The sequence below is a fragment of the Myripristis murdjan genome, chromosome 1 (assembly GCF_902150065.1).
Source record: "Myripristis murdjan chromosome 1, fMyrMur1.1, whole genome shotgun sequence".
In the NCBI taxonomy this organism is placed as follows: Eukaryota; Metazoa; Chordata; class Actinopteri; order Holocentriformes; family Holocentridae; genus Myripristis; species Myripristis murdjan.
In genome coordinates this window covers 16,365,149-16,385,624 of record NC_043980.1, presented here as the reverse complement: position 1 = coordinate 16,385,624, position 20,476 = coordinate 16,365,149, and the positions used below count along the sequence as shown (strand labels likewise).

At 40.3% G+C, this 20,476-nt stretch overlaps 1 protein-coding gene across 1 annotated transcript in view; it reads right to left on the bottom strand.

Moving 5' to 3' along the window:
- grin2bb (glutamate receptor, ionotropic, N-methyl D-aspartate 2B, genome duplicate b) overlaps positions 1–20,476 on the bottom strand; it is a 79,025-nt gene that overhangs the window by 21,513 nt on the left and 37,036 nt on the right. The window contains exons 3-5 of the mRNA XM_030054773.1: positions 11,165–11,308; positions 8,870–9,140; positions 4,619–4,814 (exon numbers count right to left, since the gene is read on the bottom strand). Coding sequence (XP_029910633.1) covers positions 4,619–4,814; positions 8,870–9,140; positions 11,165–11,308 — 611 coding nt within the window. The remainder of the gene's footprint in view (positions 1–4,618; positions 4,815–8,869; positions 9,141–11,164; positions 11,309–20,476) is intronic.

The following is a 20,476-nucleotide window of genomic DNA, read 5'->3' as shown; positions in this document are numbered from 1 at the left end:
AAATCCACTGCAGAGGAGGCAGAGACACCAGATTCCAGGAAAAACCTCCTCTCTCTGTGTCAGTGTCAGGTGAAAACACTGTATCTCCAATTTAGGTGATTTTCCTTTCCTATCTTGATTTGAGGATTTACCTGCTCCTCTATGGGGTAAGAAAGTTCTACAAGCCTTGTGGTTATAAAACATTTTCAGAATTAATCAGACAAACTAAGTTCCCTCACACCTGCTGTGTGTGGGTGTCAAAAGACATTGTAGAAAACACAGGAAATCACAAACTGAAGAAGAACCAGGTGAGGTAGGTTGGGGATTTGGGGGGTAAAACAAAAAGGCAAATTAAACACTTCATCACAACATTACTACTAGAACATGAATATACAACCTGTCAATATGTAATGGTATAAGAGCATCTGAGGCTGAAAATTTCCTTTAATGGTTGCAAATTTCAAGGTAGCAATGACACAATGAACCTTTTAGAGGAAACCTCTGGAGGTCTGGATTTAGATATTATGTTCTGGGTAAACTGGACACATCTGTGCAGAATAGCCCAGATGACCAGGTTTTATACCATGTCACTTGACTCATATGGGAATTTTAGTTTTGTTTAGTTTTATTTTGACAATATTTTAAGAAAAGCAGTTGCATGTGTATATGCAAAGATTTGCCAAGGATGACACAATAAAGTTAGACACTTATTTCCACTGTGGTCCTTGATATTAAGAGTCCAGCACTCGCAAGACGATGGCAGCATAATATGTAGGGCAACATAAACCTCTTGATTATGAAGGAATCTAACATAGTAATTCATTTTTCTCTAGGTTAAATTCATAAAAAAAAGGTTAATGAATGGCCTCAGTGGAGAAACTGACTGGTACGCCCTTAAATCAAGCTCCTATTCTTTTTGAATCAATAACAGTGTAATCAAAACTGAGGTTATGATCAAAAAATAAATTCATGTCACCCGTAAAACATCATGGCGACAATATTGTCAATATCATGGTGAAAAATGTATTAACTCACACATGATGGACTGAACATATGTTGAGCAGCACATGGCACGTGTATTAGTATTCATCGATTCAACAGAAAGAACACTACAATAAGTAAAAGGCCACATGAAATACTGATCTGTTATTTCAATGGCATTTTAATGTCCTTCACATGAATTAGTCATTCATAAGAAAGGAATGGACCTGACAGAATTAATGAGACCCTAAAATAAGTTCACGCTTAATATAAATAAACAGTCACATCCATAAACACAGACTAATCCTTTCTTATGAGAGAGATACCCAGTGAGAGGGAGAACAATAGTCAGACAGACAGAAAGAGCAAGAGTAACAAGGCTTTCTGATTCAACTTCAACTAATTGAAGGCGCTTTTTAGTGAAAACGGACTGCTGTGAGTGTCACAGAGCCATGGCAATAATGAGAGAGGAAAAGAAAGAGAAAGAACAAAAAAGGGGCAGAAGGGACAGAAATATGCAGAAACAAAAGGACACAGACTACATAAAAAGAGAATAAAGAGGGACGGAGACAAACTGCGAGGTACCCATACAGTTCAGGCAGAAACCCTGGTGGAACAGATAAGAGGTTAACAAAAGAAAGGAACGGGAGGTTAAAAAGGGAAAAAAGACAGAAACTGAAAGAAGCGAGGTATAGGCAGAGAGGACAGTGGACAGTGGATGCTGTGACCCACTTTCATGCAAGGAAGGGTCTATGAAAAGAGACGGCCATTTGGGCTCAAGATGCCCAAAAGCACAATGAAATGGCCTGCTCGCCTTCTAATAAACAGAGCCAGGATTTATTAGACAGCCTCTTTTATTGTAGCCATTAAGAAGTGCAATAATACTGCCCTCCCGCTGCAGGAAAAACTACTTTAAAGGTGAAATAGGATGAGAGCAACATGGTAGCCTTACACGCATGAGAGGCAGCTGAAGTGTCAGATGGCCGCAGGGGCTACCTACAGAAAAGGCAGTCTGCTGAGCTGCACTAGATGACTGAGGGACTGGAGCACATGCAGCCTGAGCCCAGAGACACAAAGACGAAACGTCTAGTCAGATCTCATGAAAGAAAAAACGACAAGATATTAATCATCTCTTACATCATATCTAACAGTGCGGCATATGTATATTAGCTCAGGGATTTGAGAGGTGAGCAAATGCATGTGAAAACACACAGTCACACAAATAGTAAAAAATAAATAAATAAATGAAAACATCCCTTGCCCTGAACCATCTACACACAAATAAGCCCCTTAGCGGCTCATCCAAAACCACTTGGAGCACATTTTCTCATTACACGAGCCTTCCTGTCCTCTCTGTCAGCCAGGAAACAATGGAGGGCCTCTAGAGCTTTGTGTTTACGTGTATGTGTGTGTGCTTGCATACATGTATGAGTGTGTGTGTGTGTGTGTGTATGTGCTTGTGGTGTATGCATGTGTTTGTTGTGTGCATATCTTTGTGTTTGTGTGTCTGCAAGTGGTGTATGCATGCATTTATTGTGTGTGTGTGTGTGTGTGTGTGTGTGTGTGTGTGTGTGTGTGTGTGTGTGTGTGTGTGTGTGTGTGTGTGTGTGTGTTTGTGTGTGTGTGTGTGTGTGTGTGCCCCATAAGGTCAAGAAGCCCCTAAACAAATTTGAGAGCGTGACTCACTGGGGCCTCCCATCTCAGTCCATCAGGGCTGACAGGATGGCATGCAAATCCAGTATGCAGGCAGCCTACTCTCCTGTGTCCTGTGGCTATACAGGACCATGCAGAAACATATGGCTTTATTATTGCTTTTGTCTCTACTGAGGATATGAAATAGATAGAATGGGGTGAGTGTGTGTGTGTGTGTGTGTGTGTGTGTGTGTGTGTGTGTATAGCTGTTCCCAGCCCCCTGGGGTCACCACCAGGTTCCACCAATTCAAATTCTCCACTTTTGCTCATCTGAATGGGAATAAAGGGAATGGTTGGTTGGGAAACACACACAAACTCGTCCACATAGAAATTTCTATTGCATACGCGCACTCACAAACACACACACACTCCCAACAGCCACCCCGCAGTAGAGTCCCAGGTGTGCGCCTAAGGATGATTGAGAGCTAACTCTGGGTCTGACAGAGCCCTTTGGGGATTGAAATATTCATGGTTGTGGTGTTATTGTTATCTCAGTCCTGTTGGTGGTGGGATCCGAGCCTGCACGCATAACCGCGCCTGATATTAAAAACAGAAACACAGGTAAAGACGAGCGGGAGATATAATACATCAACCTCAACCTGTGCTTTCTCAGTGAAGATTAATGCAGCAGTTGCGAGGGAGGTTGTGTAATTTTATCTCTCTCTCCCCGCTTCCCTCACTTTCCCCCGAATTCAAACTAAACATGAAAAAACAAAACAAAACATAAACAATGTTTATTTTTAGAAGGGAGAGGGGATGAAAGGCAGTCGGCGTATGGTTTTGTGAGGCACAGAATTAATTATGTACAATAACGGATGGCAACAGTAATTCTAAAATTTTATTAGGTAAAGCCTTGAGGAGCAGTAAAATGTCATACATTACAAATGAGTTTGTATGTATGTGTGCAATTCTGTGTTTGTGTTTGTGTATGTGTGCATGTTTCATTTATTTGTAGGCATGTGTATCTGTGTGCTAGTGATAACCCCTCTGCTGCTCTTTGGCTCTTTTTCATTTATCTGGTTGTCCCCAAGTATTCAATTAGCTCTGGAATCTCTGATCAATGTGTGAACTAAAAGTGTGCCCAATGAAGTTAAATGGGGATTAATTATTGAATACCAATGCTCCTGATTCTTCTATAATGTGCCAAATAGCAAAACGAGGAGGTTCAAAAGAAGGAAGGGAAAAGAAGCATGTTTTCCTTTCAGGATGGCTGTGGGTTAAGCTAAGACAAGACAAGATGGTGGTTTAAGTGTGAGAGTTAACATCTGCATTTATCTTTTGTTTGGAGTCTTTGTTTGCTGAGAAACAATTATGGTCCTCCTTGCATTGTCTGTATTGTTAATTTGTGTGTGTGTGTCTGTGTGTGTGCGTGTGTGTGTTCAGCATGTTCAGCTGAGCAGCAGCATTTGAAAACCAAGCTACAACTTTCCCACTGCTCTTTTTACCAGCCAGTCCTTCTGGCTCTGACTCACATGAAATAAAAAAAGAATTCATCTGCTTTTCGCTCAGGCCATCTTGAGCTTGACACCCTACTCATTTTATGCACCAAAATAAAACTTGAAGCTTATAAAACGGGGAGAACAATGCTCAGTGTTTTTTGTTCGCCTGTTTTTTTTTTTCACAGCAGGAAAGTGCGCCTTGCCTGGACCAAGGGCTCAAATTCACAATGTGTAATCAAAAACACAATCTGTTTCTCTAAAGCTATGGTTCACGAATTATCTGTGTTGACAAGACGCAAAATTTGCCCTGTTAATTTTAAGGAGGATCTAAGTGGCACAGATCATGTTAAGGTTTAGAGGAGGCTTTGGTTAGCTCTGTGTGGCCTTCGGTCCTCATTTACTTTATCAGTTTGTCAGTCTATTGTGTACTCTATACATGCATAACTCTAATATTTGTACATTTATCCAGTTCTACTTCTTTGGCCCTGCAATCCCCTGACCCTCCCATCCTCATGGTAGTGACTCACTTCAGTACTTCATTGTTCAAGTTGCCGGTGCTGGAGCCCTTTTTGTCGGGTGGCCCGTGGCAGCTGGACTTCAGCAGGGTGTGTGGCCCCCGGTCCAGCATCATAGTGGAGGTCGCCGTGGCGATGACAGCCACTGCATCACGTACCCTGGCCTCGATGCCGTAGTCCCATTCGTCATATGACACCGAGATAAGCCCTGGGAAAGAGGGAGATGGAGTGAGCGAAGCGAGGAGGGAGGTTGGGAATGGTGAGAGGAAGGGTGAGAAGTACAAAGAGAGAAAGATATAAAAAGATGAAAAAAGGAGAGAGGCAGGGAAAGAGAGAGGGAAAGAGCGTGAGAAAGAGAGGGAGAGCACACATAGGCAGGCTGAGGCAGAGAGAATACAAAGGGAAAAGCCATAGGGGGATATAGAGACTGAAAGCATTTTCGAGGCATTTTAAGAGTGGTGAAACACTGAGAACAGGATTTTTAGTCCATACCGTGTGGAAAAGTTAATTTTGTTGCATTGTTGGTTCATTTAGGTTCACACTGCTCAATTAGATGCAAACCTGGAGCGTTAAACAAAGCTCACGCAGACTCACAAATAACTTTGAGCTTTGGTTGGCTGTCATCCAGTGGGGTTGTAGATTTTTGTGGCGAGATGGAGACAAAAAAAAATTGATTTTAGTCCCTGTAAATTTAGCTGAGCATGATGGACTTGTCTGTACTCTTTGCTGTAATTTACCTTTTGTGGTGTTCATACCAGGTAACAAAACATCGAGAAGTGACTGAATATTATCGTCCTCCAGACTGTGTTTTGATTTATTCTGTTAGGCTTGGCTTTCCAAGCATGAGACTGTTAGCTGCCAGATATCAACATCTGTCTCCTTACACCTGTAAAACCTTGTTTTTTTTAGGGTTGTTTCCTGCAGCTGGCACAGATTACATTCCCAGTTTTGACAAACCACTCTGCAGTTCTCTTGGAGGAGGACTGAGCTTTTAGTGGTGATGCAGTTATTCGGCTTAAATGGCATTTTTCTCACCCGCACAAACAAACCAAAAAAAAAGAAAAAGAAAAAGTGCTATAGGGAGAGCTATTCCAAAATGACATAGAGGTATAGTGGCATATCCATTGCAGTCTGTTTCCTATCTGTGAGGTTGTCTCGGAGAAATATTTTCAGAATAACGTGTGCCTGGAGAATCTTTTAACAAAGATGTCCAGTGAAGACAAAGTTTAGGGTATCACTATTATCCACATTTAGATATTACACACGTATGTGAGAAATGGATTAACGAGTAAATGTAAAATTATCTCTACAAACAAATGGACTCTGGAGCAAACTAAAATGTCAATAACCCGAGAATATTAAAAGGAATGAGTGTGCATCCTACCTCTGATTGGCACAGGGGAGTGTAAATGGGTGTTAGCAGAACACTGGCACATGTGAGTAAGCCCATCTGTCACCTATGCCACTTCTGACTTCACAGCTTTTTGAAAATCTATCACAGTGTAATATGATATTTGATTGATCCCTGAAGAGAAATTATCTGCATCCACAGGAAGTTCAAAAGTCAGAGTCAGATATAAAACAGCAGCCCTGGAGTTGGTTGGGTTTTAGTGTCTTGCTTAAAGACACCTTAGCAAGGCTGACACCAAAACAGGGAGTTCAACCTAAGCCATTAGGGTCAAAGACAGTCTTTCTAACCACTAGGGCACTGTGGCTAAATGCTAATGACATCATTGATCCTGTGTCACTATAGCTGTATAATCATGTAAATCATAGAAATATGTTCCAAAACTAAATATTTAAAAAACATTGATATGAATATTGTTTCATATTATTACTGTCAAATAAAGGCAACTGTGCACTCCAGGGCTTCCCTTAAAATGGTGCTGTAACATTTTAACATCAATGAATCATTACTAGATTAATTCAAAGACATTAATTCAATTACTGTAAAAAATGAGACCATCTCTCAGAATACTGGCAGCCTCTACTGGCCTCTACACTGTGTTGTACATTGTGTCCCACAGGATTGGATTTCACAGGAAATCTACTGACACTGCTTTATGACACAAAACATATAGAGGGCGCTGTTCTGTCAGGGCAAATAGAGCTACTGAGTTTCTTGAAGTGGCAGATGGTGGAAGAAAAACCCTTACGCTGACCCTAACCTGAAGAAAAAAGCTTTGACTGAAGTATAAAATACCCGCATTGCAACAGTTAGGTATCAGGCTTTATGGGGAGAGTGATCTTGAATTCGTACTAAAACTACCAATGCTATAAGAGAGAGATGTTTCTCTCTCTCTCTGGTCAGTTGTATTAAGATATCACAATAAATATAACAATGATATCTTCATGTTTGGAAGTGCTACATATAACACTTTAAATCAAATTACATCACAAATCTTGGTCACAGTTCTCTTAACCTTTTTATTACCTCCACCAACAAGGTGGCAGAGGTTATGTAATTGCCGTGTTTGACTGTCTGAGTAAGATATCTCAAAAAGGTGTGAGTGGATGTACATGAAATTTTGTGGAAAGGTTGGTCCTGAGCCAAGGAAGAGTTGATTAAATTTTCATCAACCCGCCAAAAGAAACAACAAGGACAAACAGAAACATGACTGTGACCGAGTTACAATTGATCTCTTTTACCTCAGCGCCATGTTTGGTTCACCGACATCATGCAGGGGATTAGTACCATCGACTCCAATGTGAAAACTCTGATACAAAAATACTGTTTCAGTACCCGTAGAGTTTTCTTTTTAAGGACAAAATTAAAAAAACAATTGTTTTACCATGACAGTTTTGGCGTGAATCTTCCGCCTTCATCAGAAGCGTCATTAGAAGCGTCACCAGAATGTCGTGTTCTAATGAAGGCGGAAGATTCACGCCGAAACAGTCAAGGTAAAACAATTGTTTTTTAATTTTGTCCTTAAAAAGAAAACTCTACGGGAATTTACTCAGGACATAATGAACTTACACTACCTACTATTTCAGTAGTACTGAATGAAATGACATACAGGTCACACCTCTGTAATTTCAAAGCCCTTATTAAAAGACTTCAAATGCGTTTAACTGTCGCTGTTTTCATGATATAAAATAAAATGAACAGAGGCGAATGGCAGCTCATCTATCTAGTTGCTGCAGACCTAACAACTGAGATTTTAATGCGTGCCTATTAAATCCACCAAGCTGAAGGAACGGAGACAGATACACACTGTCGGGTGAAGGCAAATAGCAGACCTGCCTCCTTGGCGAAGGTCTGTGCTCAACTTAACACATTTTCTAGTTTTTGAGCAGTCAGAAATGGCATGAAATTCTGGATCTATTGGTAGATGTTTATACTAATTTAATTTATTTATATAGCACCTTTTAAAACAGAGGGTTACAAAGGGCAAACAACAAGCAAACAAAAACCACAAGCATAAAATATAGAGACAGCAGCAATTAGACAACCAGTAACGATACAAAAATCAAAACATAATACAATCATTGGGAAAATTATGGGTTTTAAGATGCAGTTTATAACTTTGGATGCTGTTCTGACTGTTGGGGAAAGATTATTCGAGTGTTTGGAGAAAGTAGTCTTCATTTTGTACTAAAACTACAAGTGCCATAAGACAGAGAGATGTGAGAGTGTGCGCCGCCACTAGTGATTTGATATTGCCACAAAGTGCTTACGAACAAGTGCTGTTTTACTGGCAGGCCTACATATTTGTTATGTAGGGTCTTGTGGTTGCGCTGGTTTAAGGGCTATTTGTTCTCCAGAAATGAGTCTATTGTTCATTTATCATTGATTGTTCTTGCATGCTTTAATGCACGCACCACAGCCACAATAACTGATTTCTTTGCTGCTGCTGTTGTCCCAAACTGTTTGTAGACAACTGAAATTTCACTGCCAGATAACATACGTCAATAATATAGGTCATTAAATGTAGTTTTTCCCCAAAGGTTTGGCCTGTTTTTAAGCATGTTTCAAAAATCCAAAATTTCATCTATCAAGAATGCCTTAATTCCCAAGTGGTATGGATAATAGAGTTTGGACAATTGTTTTTATACATATTTTACAACGCTTTTATGTCCTTGATATTTGTATAGCTTTTAATGTTATTATGTGACCTAGTGCATTTTAAAGCCTGCGGCAAACCAGATTTCCTTTGGGGTAATAATAAAGTTGAAGCTGAAGCTAAATGCATCTGGATCCCATTTATGAGATCACGCTCACCATGACTGGAAAAACACCCTGGCCCCGGTCTTGAGGTGTACCTGTGGGGAAGACGGACGGGACATGGTCGGCATCTCCGGCCACCAGTGACGGGACAATCCAGGTGAAGCCGTAGCCGGTCAGGCCTACAGAGTGGGCCACCTCAAAAATGGTGCTGGCTTCCTCTTTCGTGCAGTAGAGCAGAATAACAGGGCTCTGCAGCTTCTTCAGCTGGTTTTGGATCTTGGAATCTCCATCGTCCATCGACATGTCCAGTAGGAGGACTTCTTCCAGCTCCCAGCCCACAAAGCTGTTTTCGATGGTACTACGGACCTGGTTGAAAAAGGGAGGGAAGATGTGAGGGAGAGATGATTTTAAAAAAGTGTAGGCTGCACACATACAGTTATGAGGGAGAGATTGGTGTGAAACTGACTTAGATGTCTCCTCCTCCAGTTCCCAGAACATAAAACTATTCTCTGTCTTTGGAATAGGGAGCAATAGTCGATTTGCTAAAAATTTAACAAGTGTACTTGAATTCGGCCTATGCATGATGTTGTTTATGATTAAAGGAGGTCAGCAGGATGGAGAGAGATTGAGAGAGGTTTATGCTACTGGCAATAAACCTAAACTAGTTTAAACTGGGTTATCCGTATCAACCTGCAGATTTAGTCTGGCTGTTGTGACTATTAACTTATTTTTTTTTTCATTAAAAATTAAATATAGTTTTGTTTGCAGTCACTTCTATTCCTCATCTTAACCATGAGGCAGCACCCCACAATAAAAATAGGATATCTCAGCTTGTTTATCCAGGATAACACAATAAAGTCAAAGACTTGCTTCTATTGTGGTCCTTGATTTAAAAACAGCCAAGATAGTACGGTGTACCTTTAGTCAGATAGCATCTAAAATGCATACACAGTAATATCTGATACAAAAACAAATAGCATAAGAAACAGCAAATGGTCACAACATCATAGTGGTGTGTTTTGGAATAGCTATATCTTTACTTCCATGCTTAAAGTTATGGAGGGAACTCTAGACAGAAATAAAACCACCATGTGCAATAAATGCACAGGTTTCAGACCACATACTGTCATAGTTGATCAAAGACAGCATAAATACTCCTGATCAAAATTTCAAGACCAGTTGAAAAATTGCAAGAATTTACATTTTGCACTGTTGGATCTTAAGAAGGTTCCAAGTAGAGCTTCAAAATGCAAAAAGAAGAAATGAGTGAGACAAAAGGGAGGGAGTGAGACAAAAAAAAAAAAAAAAAATGAGTAAGCAATTTATTGCAAACAACCATTAAACTGAAATAGGCTGTTCATCAGCTGATCAAAAGTTTAAGACCACAGCCTTTAAAAGCCCAAATCTTCACAAAAAATGTGGATTCAGTGTCATTTTCTGTCAGGTATCCACACTGTCATGACCTCCTGATGGCAAAGGCAAAAAAAAAGCTTACTCAATTTTTTTTTTTTTTTTTTTTTTTGTCTCACTCCCATTTCTTGTTTTTGTATTTTGAAGCTCTACTTAGAACCTTCTTAAGATCCAACAGTGCAAAATGTAAATTCTTGTAATTTCGCAACTGGTCTTAAAAATTTTGATCAGGAGTGTAGACAGCAAGGTCACACTGCAAGATACACTAGGGACAATAGATAATGCTAAACTCTATTCTGTATGCATTCAACAATCTATATAGCTAAAATGTTGACTCTAGCAGCTCCTCAGAGCTGTTTACATAGAGTATTCTTACTCATCACCTTTACTTAGATGGCTGTGGTATTTTGGTGCTTGCTTGCTTTCTTGCATCTTCAAAACTAACAACTGTTGCTTTTTTTCAGTCCATTGAAAAGACAGCAAGCCTTTGAGGCATCTTATCAAAGGATTAGAAAATACTGTACGACCTAAATGATGTGGCATGTCTTCTTATGATGGGTCCCCATTTGACAAAAGTAATAATACCTTGTAATGTGCCTGGGTCCCAGAGTGAGAGTGAATTTCTCATTTGAATTCATGGTTGAAGAAATTTAAGGCCATTAGCTGCTGAAGGAATAAATACCCTGCTGTTTCTTGGTGCTGCCTTTATCAAATGAATACATTTAATTTAGTTGAGAAATTTTCTCCCAGAGCTTAGTCTCACCCTGTTGGCAAAGCAGTATGTTATGTATCAATGCAGTGCATTTACCTTGCTGACAATACAGCAGATATGTCGCACAGGCTCTAAGAGTGTGTGTGTGTGTGTGTGTGTGTGTGTGTGTGTGTGTGTGTGTGTGTGTGTGTGTGTGTGTGTGTGCGTGCGTGTGTACATGCTGGTGTACGTACAGTACACATGTGCATGTTTCGATGTATCTCTTTACCTTGTTGACAAAGTCCTGGTAGCCAGGGTAGTATGTGGTGACAATGGAGAAGATGTACCAGTCATACTCCTCCATGATGTTCAACATGACTGATGCCTGCTGCTCGATGGACGGACCAAACTGGAAAAACATGGAGTGGTCGTCCTGGAAACCGGAGACACAGAGCCAATAGTCAAACAAGGTCGTGAGTCATACAGCATGAGAGAAAATTGGAAGGTAGTGCACAGATGTTTATCGTGAGTATCCAGCAACTGCAAGCCTCAGGAACAAATATAGTCCTGTTTGTACTTTGGAGTTACACACACACTGCTCATGTTTTTTAAGGCACAAAGGAATATGTATGAATTTCTTTGATATTTATATATCTGATGCTGAGACTTTTATTCACACACAGCGTTAAAAAAAAAGGTTTGTCCGGTAATTATGAATATTCATAAACATGTGTGCAGACCACAATGGCTCATTACAATAAGGAACTCTCACAGTTATAGCTACACTACAGAGATCACAGGTGAGACTGCATCCTTGTGCAATGTTGTGCTTTACACTGTGGCTACAAAAAGATATGGACAGATGTTTACAACAGCAACAACAACAAAAAATGAAGGATTGTGAGGAGAAAGGAAGAGAAGGACAGACACGAAGAGCATTTAGAGATCCAGGAGCATAAAATCTCAGGCTGCAGACTCGTTTGGCGCAGAGCAGTCACCCGTGTTAGACCGCCATGTGACTCACCAGGACGTAGAGGTTGAGATGGATTATTCATGAATGTTAGTAACTGGAGGCGTCATGGCAGACGGGCTGTATGGAGGACAGTATCACGTCAGGGGTCTTCAGTGTGTCCAAAGTGGGATGTGGTGTTGAACAGAGAGTGACTGAGAGGACAGGAAGTACTGGGACACGTCAAAACCGCTGTGGTTGCTGTTTAAGCTATTCCATAGGCTACCTAGCGGAGCTTGCCTTGAAGCGATGTCAAGGTAAAGACATTAAACTACGTAAAATCTAGGATCCACCACTTATGACAGCTTTATTAAGGCGGGCTATATTTATTTTAATGATTTGGATGTCAGGCAATTGATTAGAACTTTAATGTATGTGACCTATTAGCTCCTAAAGTCACTCTTGAAAGGTTGCTGTCACGCAGCCCCCCAGAACAACTAAATTAGCATGCACTGCTACACTTTGCGTGTCCGTGCGTTTTCTTGTACACGTGCACACATACACGTATGTGAATTATATGCATCCATCCGTGTGTGCAGTCGGTCAAACATGTTAGTCATGCAGGGGGTTGAGTCCTCCCCGGGTTACAGTAGGTGTACTCGCTCCACTCAACATCAAAGCCCATTTCTCCCCTTCCTCCCGAGTCATTTGCCCCACAGGGACAAAGATGATCTGTTACCTAGTTTTCAATATAATGAGATAATGCAATTGCCACATCAGTTGAGGGTGGGGGGACTGGCAACATTGGAAGTGAAAGGGGAAAGGGAGTATGTGTGTGTGTGTGTGTGTGTGTGTGTGTGTGTGTGTGTGTGTGTGTGTGTGTGTGTTTATGTGGCGTGGGGGTGATGCTGGACCTGATGTTGAATCCATATTGATACTACATACAGTCAACTGCGCACTGGCAAAGTGAGGGTATTCTCACACATGACCGACAACTAATGCACCGTTCACCTCTAACCCCCCCATCTCCATCAAACTCTATACTGTTTGAGCATGTCAGTTGTAGAGCTGTACAACTATGGCAATAATAAAAATAACAAATATTTTGTTCAATACCGAGGTCACGTTTATTTCACGATTATTGAATGATTTTGGGAACTAATTTTGATTTTATTCTACTTTTTTAAGAAAACTGTCCTTATTGATAGTGGATCTCCTTGACCTTTAATAAAATTGAACTGAAAAACAAAAAAAACAAATAAAACAGCCATGTTTCCTTGGGGTGTGGACACGACTATGTAACATATTTCACACAGTGTTTTTTCTTGTTCCACATTGAATTCTTTGACACTAAAGGGGTTCGAAACCACAAAAGTAGTTTTATGCTTTGCTCAGCCATCTTTAAGCTTTCACAGAAGGTAGAAAAGTAAATGAGGTAATGTTACAATACATTTGGCTTACCTGACACCTGAAGTTTCTCTTGAGCTTAAACAAGATGGCCAGAACATTTCTGGGGTAGGAGCACAGTCCAGGGAGGTAAAAAGGAAGCGCTTAATTTGATATACAGCACCAGAGACAGTATAATTATGTGAGAGCAACAATTGCAAGTGGAATGTGGAACAAAAATCTATTTTCTTGTATTCATGATCATGAGAAGCCAAAACTGCAATTGAGAATAAAATTTGATTAAACATGCAGCCCAAGTCAGCTGCATCTTGTTGACTGTTCAATGAATTTTGAAGATAAGTGCTATACACAATTTCCCGATTATTATTCTGTGGATCCGGTATTTCCTTTCAACCCTCTCTATCTATCAATCTCTCCAGTCTTCTGTCTTCAATCACATCATCACTCTCTGTCTCTGTCTCTAACCAGTTCAACTACATCATACACAGATAAAGATGTGATTGGATTTGAAGACCATCTTCTCCTCCACTTTCACTTTTTAAAAATTTCTTCTTCGCAGTTACTCACACTATCTTCAGCTGTCTCCCTAAACTCATTCTTTGTCTCCCTATCTCCCTCTCCTTCTGGTTCTTTCTTTCTAAAAGTGGGCGCACAGTACTGTATGCACTTGCGAGACCAAACCTGCCATTCATAAGGATCATGAGGGCTTGACTTACTTCATTATTCCCTTCTCAGATTACAGCTAATCATCCATTCTTTGTACTTTCTCTTTCATATCCTAATCACCTCTATTTAATTCCTGTCTTTTATCCACATGGCATTAGTGTCAGAGTCTCTCTCTCTCTTTGTCTCTTCCCCCCCTCCACATCCACCCCAACTTTCTCTATTCTGTCTTAACATAATGTCCTGCAGCTTCATTAGTTCATATCGCAGAGGTGTTACGTGTCCTGTGGGGCGAAGTCTCAGTGTGTCATTACAAGAACAGCCTGCCTGCTTGGCTGGCTGGTGTGACAAACCACTCAAATATTGAGCCCCCAAATTGGATTGCTACACAAACCCAAGCTACTTCTTGTGTCAAACGTTCAGAAGGAAAGAATCTCACATTCTACTGATCTATTTTTCTCACAGTTGTGTTTTGTGTTTACAGAGCTCTCCAAACCTTTTTCTCCTGTGGTCAGAGTGTCAGTCATCTCCAATCCTCCAATTATCCTGTTTGGGCACATCACCAATTACGGTTCTCCTCAGATTAGATTGTGTGCCTGTTGCCCCTAACCACTTTACCATTCTCCTCTTTAATGCTCTAACATGCTTCTCCCTCTGCATGTCAGTGAACATGCATGTGTGCCATTTGGAGACATTCGCGTGGCTGTGCTCTTTTATACAGATTTTGTGTACACTGAACATGTCCGCTTGCGGGAGGTGTCACATTTAATAATGCACAAAATACAGAAAACACAGAAGAAACACAGAAGAAACTGAAATCCGTTTCCACCTCCAGTGAAAAGAAATTGCATTGTTGCATTTATATTTTTGAACCGCAGCACTCAGCACTCTTCCATCTGCTCTATTTACATTCAGTGTTTCTTTTCCATTTGGAACCCACCTCCTGATAGAAAATAGGACAATTCAACCAATCACCTTGTTTGATGCACAGGATTGCACAACCCATCGTTGAAATTTGGGAGGTGTACATGTTGGCTCTTCTGCAAGCCCTGCAAGCCTCTGAGAGCCCCTGCAACCTCTGGTTAGCCATGAAACCCCTCTCTGCATAGCTTTGCAGGGGCGTTTACATGTATCTTTGCAGAAGTATAATTCCAGCTAGTGCTGGCCAATAAAACAACAAGGTCCAGTTGCACAATCGGTTAGGAGCGAGGAGACACACACACTGCACACACACAATGTATGATTGGCCAAAGCAGATTAGCATAATGAGCCGTCTGGTTTCTTCAGATTTCACTCAGAAGCCAAAAGCAGCATTTAACTAGGATATAATAATTATTTGATACATATCGAGGTACGTACTGATTGCGACTGATCTGATAACTTTTATCATGATACAATTTTTGGCCATATTACCCAGCCTGAATTCTAGCCTAAGTCACATCAGGCATTGCATCACTATTTCAGTCTAAGCATGGGTATGTCAAAATGGGAAAACTGTAGTGGCACCAGTTCTGCCACTGTCAGTTGTGTGAATTTGGCAAAAAAAAACCTGGGGTGAATCACTTGGGAGGCATTATTCAGCCTTTGTGTAGATATGACACTAGTCATCTAGCTTAGCAACACAAACCTCTGTATCTCATCCCAGAGCCCTGAGGTACTGTAGTGGTGCCTAACATGTGAGTGCAACCTCCAGTTAATAGTGACTTTACACCCTCGGCAACCTTGTTGGAGTCCTACTGGATGGCATGCTAAGAAATACATACAGTGTGTTAATCTGCAAAGCCTTGTATATAAAACACAAACATGTTTTTTTTTTTTTTTTTTCTCAGATTGATCCCGACGATGTTGATGTCTCTCTCTCTCTATATGTCACATATTTGAATGAGATGTGTTTAGATGCTAGTGAAGCGTCGGGGGTTGTTGCATGATTTAAACCTATTAAGACAGCGAGCGCTAGGCGTGCTTGATTTAGCTCAGATTGTCACGGGCACTTCTTCGGTGCATAGTCGGTGCAGAGCCTGCCTCTGCGGCTGCAGCTGCTGCGTCAGTGTGCTGTACTGTACGTGAGCTGAGGAGAGCAAGCCTAAAGCAGGAGGCTGAAAGGATTTGGCAACTCATCTCCATGTCATGCCAATGAAAGCCTGTCTCCAATTAGATTTGCAGAGGAAGAGCGACATATCAGCCCACTGCTCAACAAACCCTAGTGGGAGAGGATTGGAGGGGAGAGAAGGCAAGAGAGACAGAAAGAGAGAGAGTGAGAGAGTGACAGACAAAGACAGAGACTGAAGAAGAGTGAGAGAGGGGGTGGCTGTTAAGGCTGAGAGAGATAGAGCAGAGTCTCGCTTGAGAAAACAGGCAAAACCTAAGAACTTGCAGAGACAGGGGCTCACAAATACACACACACACACACACACACACACACACACACACACACACACACACACACACACACACACACACACACACACACAGGCATACACATAAAAACACACAGACACAAGTGCCAGTGTACACATTGCTCCCTCCAACACTCAGCCTCTTCCACTTCATCACACTTGTCTTTCTGCACCTTTCATCTTTCTCCCTATCTTTCCTCTCTCTCTATTTCTTTTTTCTCTATCTCTCTATTTCTTTCTTTCACTCTCTCTCTCACTCTCCCCCCTCCTCTCTATCAGGCTGCTGTCAATCTTTTTTAGTTTAAGCCCATCGTGCTTCATCATCATATTTCTAATCAAACACACACACACTGTTAATTAATCTCATATTCGTTGTTTAATTAGCAATGACCCTATTTCCACGTCTCTTCCCGGCTTAATTTAGTACACTTCATTTTTAAGATCCTACAATGTTCTGATTGAATTACTCTGCTATTTTAGTCGAGGAAATTATTTCAGAAGTGCTTGAATATGATTCATTGCCACAAAGGCTAGCAGAGTGATGATGGTGCCTCTGCTTTCTATACATGAAGACCTTTTGGATATGAAACTGAATGGAAAAATGGCTAGAAATAACATGACATGTGTGTTAAGGAAATTATTAAAAGTATACTTTATTTTTTAGCATTTAATTAAATGATGGGCACCAAGGGTTCTCTTATTTAGGATAGGATCACAATAGCCATACTTAATAAAGTGTTGCTGCTATGTTAATTTGATATGTCTTTACAGTCACTGTGGTTATGTGGCCAATGAATGTGTTTAAACTGTATGATGCTTATAGGATGTGTTACTAATTAGTTTGTGTTAATGTGCTGATGTGTTAATAATTAGTTTAGCTCATGCATAAACAGTCAACAATCCGTGGCTTGCTTCTGGTTTCAAATTTCTATTTGGTGGTTGTTCTACTCAGTTAATCAAGTTGAGCTTGAATAATTCTGAGGCATTAAGGTCATGATGCAAGAGCAAAAGTGAGAGGCGACAGAGGCGGTGACTTCTGTCAGTTATTATCTCAAGTATTATTTCAAATGGTGTTTTTTTCATTAATTTATTGCCTTGGAGTCCACTATTTCATCAAACTTTCTATTTTGTTCCAGTGATAAATCACCTGCATTGCTGATGTGGAGGGTGGAGATTGCCCATTTACACTGCCAGAAACTGTTGCACATGGCCATCACCTAAACAAAATAATTTGTTGTGCTAATAAATTTGTTTTATTAACTCTGCATGCCTTATTTTGAAGACAAAAAACAGAAGCCACTTGGTTGTGACCTCCTGTAAGAGAACACCATACTAGTCATGCCAAACCTTGCAGCCTCAGCCTGCATCTCTCTGTGAGATTAAACTCAGCCTGCACAACCACTGGGCTAACACATGCACATTCACATGCATATACACACCCACACCCATGCACATGAACATGCACGTGTGCGTATGTGTGTGTGTATGCACAAAATGAAAACAAAAAGCCAAACCTTTTACATGGGTGCTTGTGAATCACTGCATGAACATGGATACATTCACACACGATTTACAATTTTAAATTTACAAATGTGATAAAACACAGCCAAAACTGGCAAATGTGTGTATATACACACTCCCCAACACTCACACGCACACACAGTCACACACAAGGTTTCAAATATTGCCACATACCTCCAGAGGGGACAGGGCTAGATTTGAAACAAGCTTCTACCAATTTACACAACAAAAATAGCTCTACAGCTCCAGCAATGTTCTCAAAGACTGTGTTGGGATCTAAAAGTGAGCAAAATGAATTTTACATGCTCACACTGCACTACTCAATTTAAACAGCAGCTATGTTGAATTGTCTGGAAATTTGCAAAATCAGGGAATACCTGCACAGCTAAAACATGACACATAAGAGACTGAATGTTACATCCCACAAAATGTATTTGTTTTTTTGAGGAATAAAGAAATAAAGATAACCTATTAGGATGTAAACCGTTTGTAAACACCAACATTTTGATAAGTAACTGTAACTGAATTACAACATTTTTCTCAGTGACTGTAACAGACTTGTAAACATGCAAACTGTTAAGTAATTGTATGTGACTTGCATTATCCAAGTATGATGATAGACCTTTTTTAATCTGAACTTGGTACTGGCGTTCTTTTTTACTTTTTGGTATTTCTGCTTCATTGGACAGTGACAGTAGAGATAGACAGGAGACAGAGGGGGGATGGCATGCAGCAAAAGTCCCAGGCCCACATGAAACCCTAGCTGCTGTGATAACAACATGTGGTACGCGCTCTACAAGGGGAGCCACCATGGTTCCCAGTATTGGTTTTCTCTCTATAAACTGGAAATTTATAACTTCTGAAAGCAAAAACTTCATCTTCATCGAGACTTTATGAATCAACAGCGCAAAAAACTCAACTTCACTCATCCTGTGTAAACAAAACAAATTGAGGAAAAGAGATCTTCAGCCTTTGAAAGCAGTTCTAAAGATTTTTTTTTTTTTTTTTGTGTATGTTTTGCTAATTCCCTGAACAAGCCCGGCAGATTTAGACATGTCATTAAAATTAACAAACCATCCAGCCTTAGAGCTGCTACAAGGTCTCATTTTCTCACTTTAAGGATAATCCTAATCGCCCATGATTACTAAAAGGGTGATGAAACACACAGAAAATGCCTGTCTCCGCCCACTCCACAATTTTGAGAAATACAAAGTTGGATGTGTTTCATCATAAAATTTCCCTGAACATTGATTTAACAGCTGAAAATAATGTAAGTATTGGGTTTCATCCCCACATAAAACCAATGGACCCGAAGTCAATGTAGTCCTTTAATTCAGATTCAGCTGTTTCAGGTGCACATCCAGGTACAAGAGAATTTTAATCCTTGAGTAAAGACAGAAAGGCAATTGCTTCCTCCAAGGCTGTCAGGACTAACAATCTTCACATAGCCATGTGGCACTGTGTCTGCTTCATTTCCAGTCAATCACAGAATCTTATATTTTTTGCTATGAAACACTGCTACCAGTAAAATTAAAACTTAAAGGAAGAGTGTGCCGCCAAGTAAAGTCACGTTCAGTGGTTTTCGGGTGGGCACAGCACAATACACTACCCTAATTTTTAACATACTGCTATCACCCCTTTTGCTAAACAAGTGGAGGTATACAAGCCTGGAGGCGTAGCTCATCCACCAGAAGAGGTCTTGTTTAATTTAGCCTGTTCAAATGATTCATTCTCACAAATAGAAACAGACAGTATTTTGACACAAAAATAGAGATTTTCTACCGTAAGTGAAGTTTTAGGCCCAGTCCCAATTACCCCTTTGGCCCTACTACTTCACCCTACCCCTCTGTTTTGCATGCTCCTGTGTAGGGTAGGGTGTCCCGTTACTTTTGGTCATCTAGCCCTCCTAACGGAGCATTACCAGATGCAGACTATAAACGGAGGGGTAGAAGAAATGCAGAAGAAGTGCTGGGAAAGAGGTCAATAAATGTAGTTTACATTCACAAATTACACAAATTGCAAAAATTATAAGATAGATAGATAGATAGATAGATAGATAGATGTACTTTATTAATCCCAAATTGGGAAATTCTTGATTTCAGAATGGATATTTTAGTTTAATGTAGATATAATGGCATATATAATTTTTTTTTTTTTTTTTTTATGACAAGCATTTTCACAAAATTGCTGTTCAAGATGTTAATAGAACATCAGTTAAAAAGCAATTTATGATTTATGGATTTTTTTTTTTTTTTATCATTCTGAATGGCCACTACCCCGTCGAGAACACTCAGAAATTAGGGTTAGGGCCAAGGGAAGGGAATTGGGATTGTGCCTTAATTTGTGGTGTAAATTTTTCTATTTCAACAATGACCCCAGCCTTTTCCTAACCGAACCAAACTAAAGTATTTTAGTTACCTAACCTGAACCGTAACCTTAACTAAAGCCGTTTATTTGCCTAAACCTTGCCGTGAGCTAAGCTCACATGATATATGGATGAAAAGGGCATAACCAATGTGTGTTTTGTGGTGAGTGAATGTCATGCACACACCATTGATGTCCACAAAATTTAATTTGCATTTCCAAATTTGTGCTCAAAAAAACAAACAAAAAAAAAAAAAACTCCAGACTGTGTTGGCCATGGAGCAAAGGAGACATAGCAGAG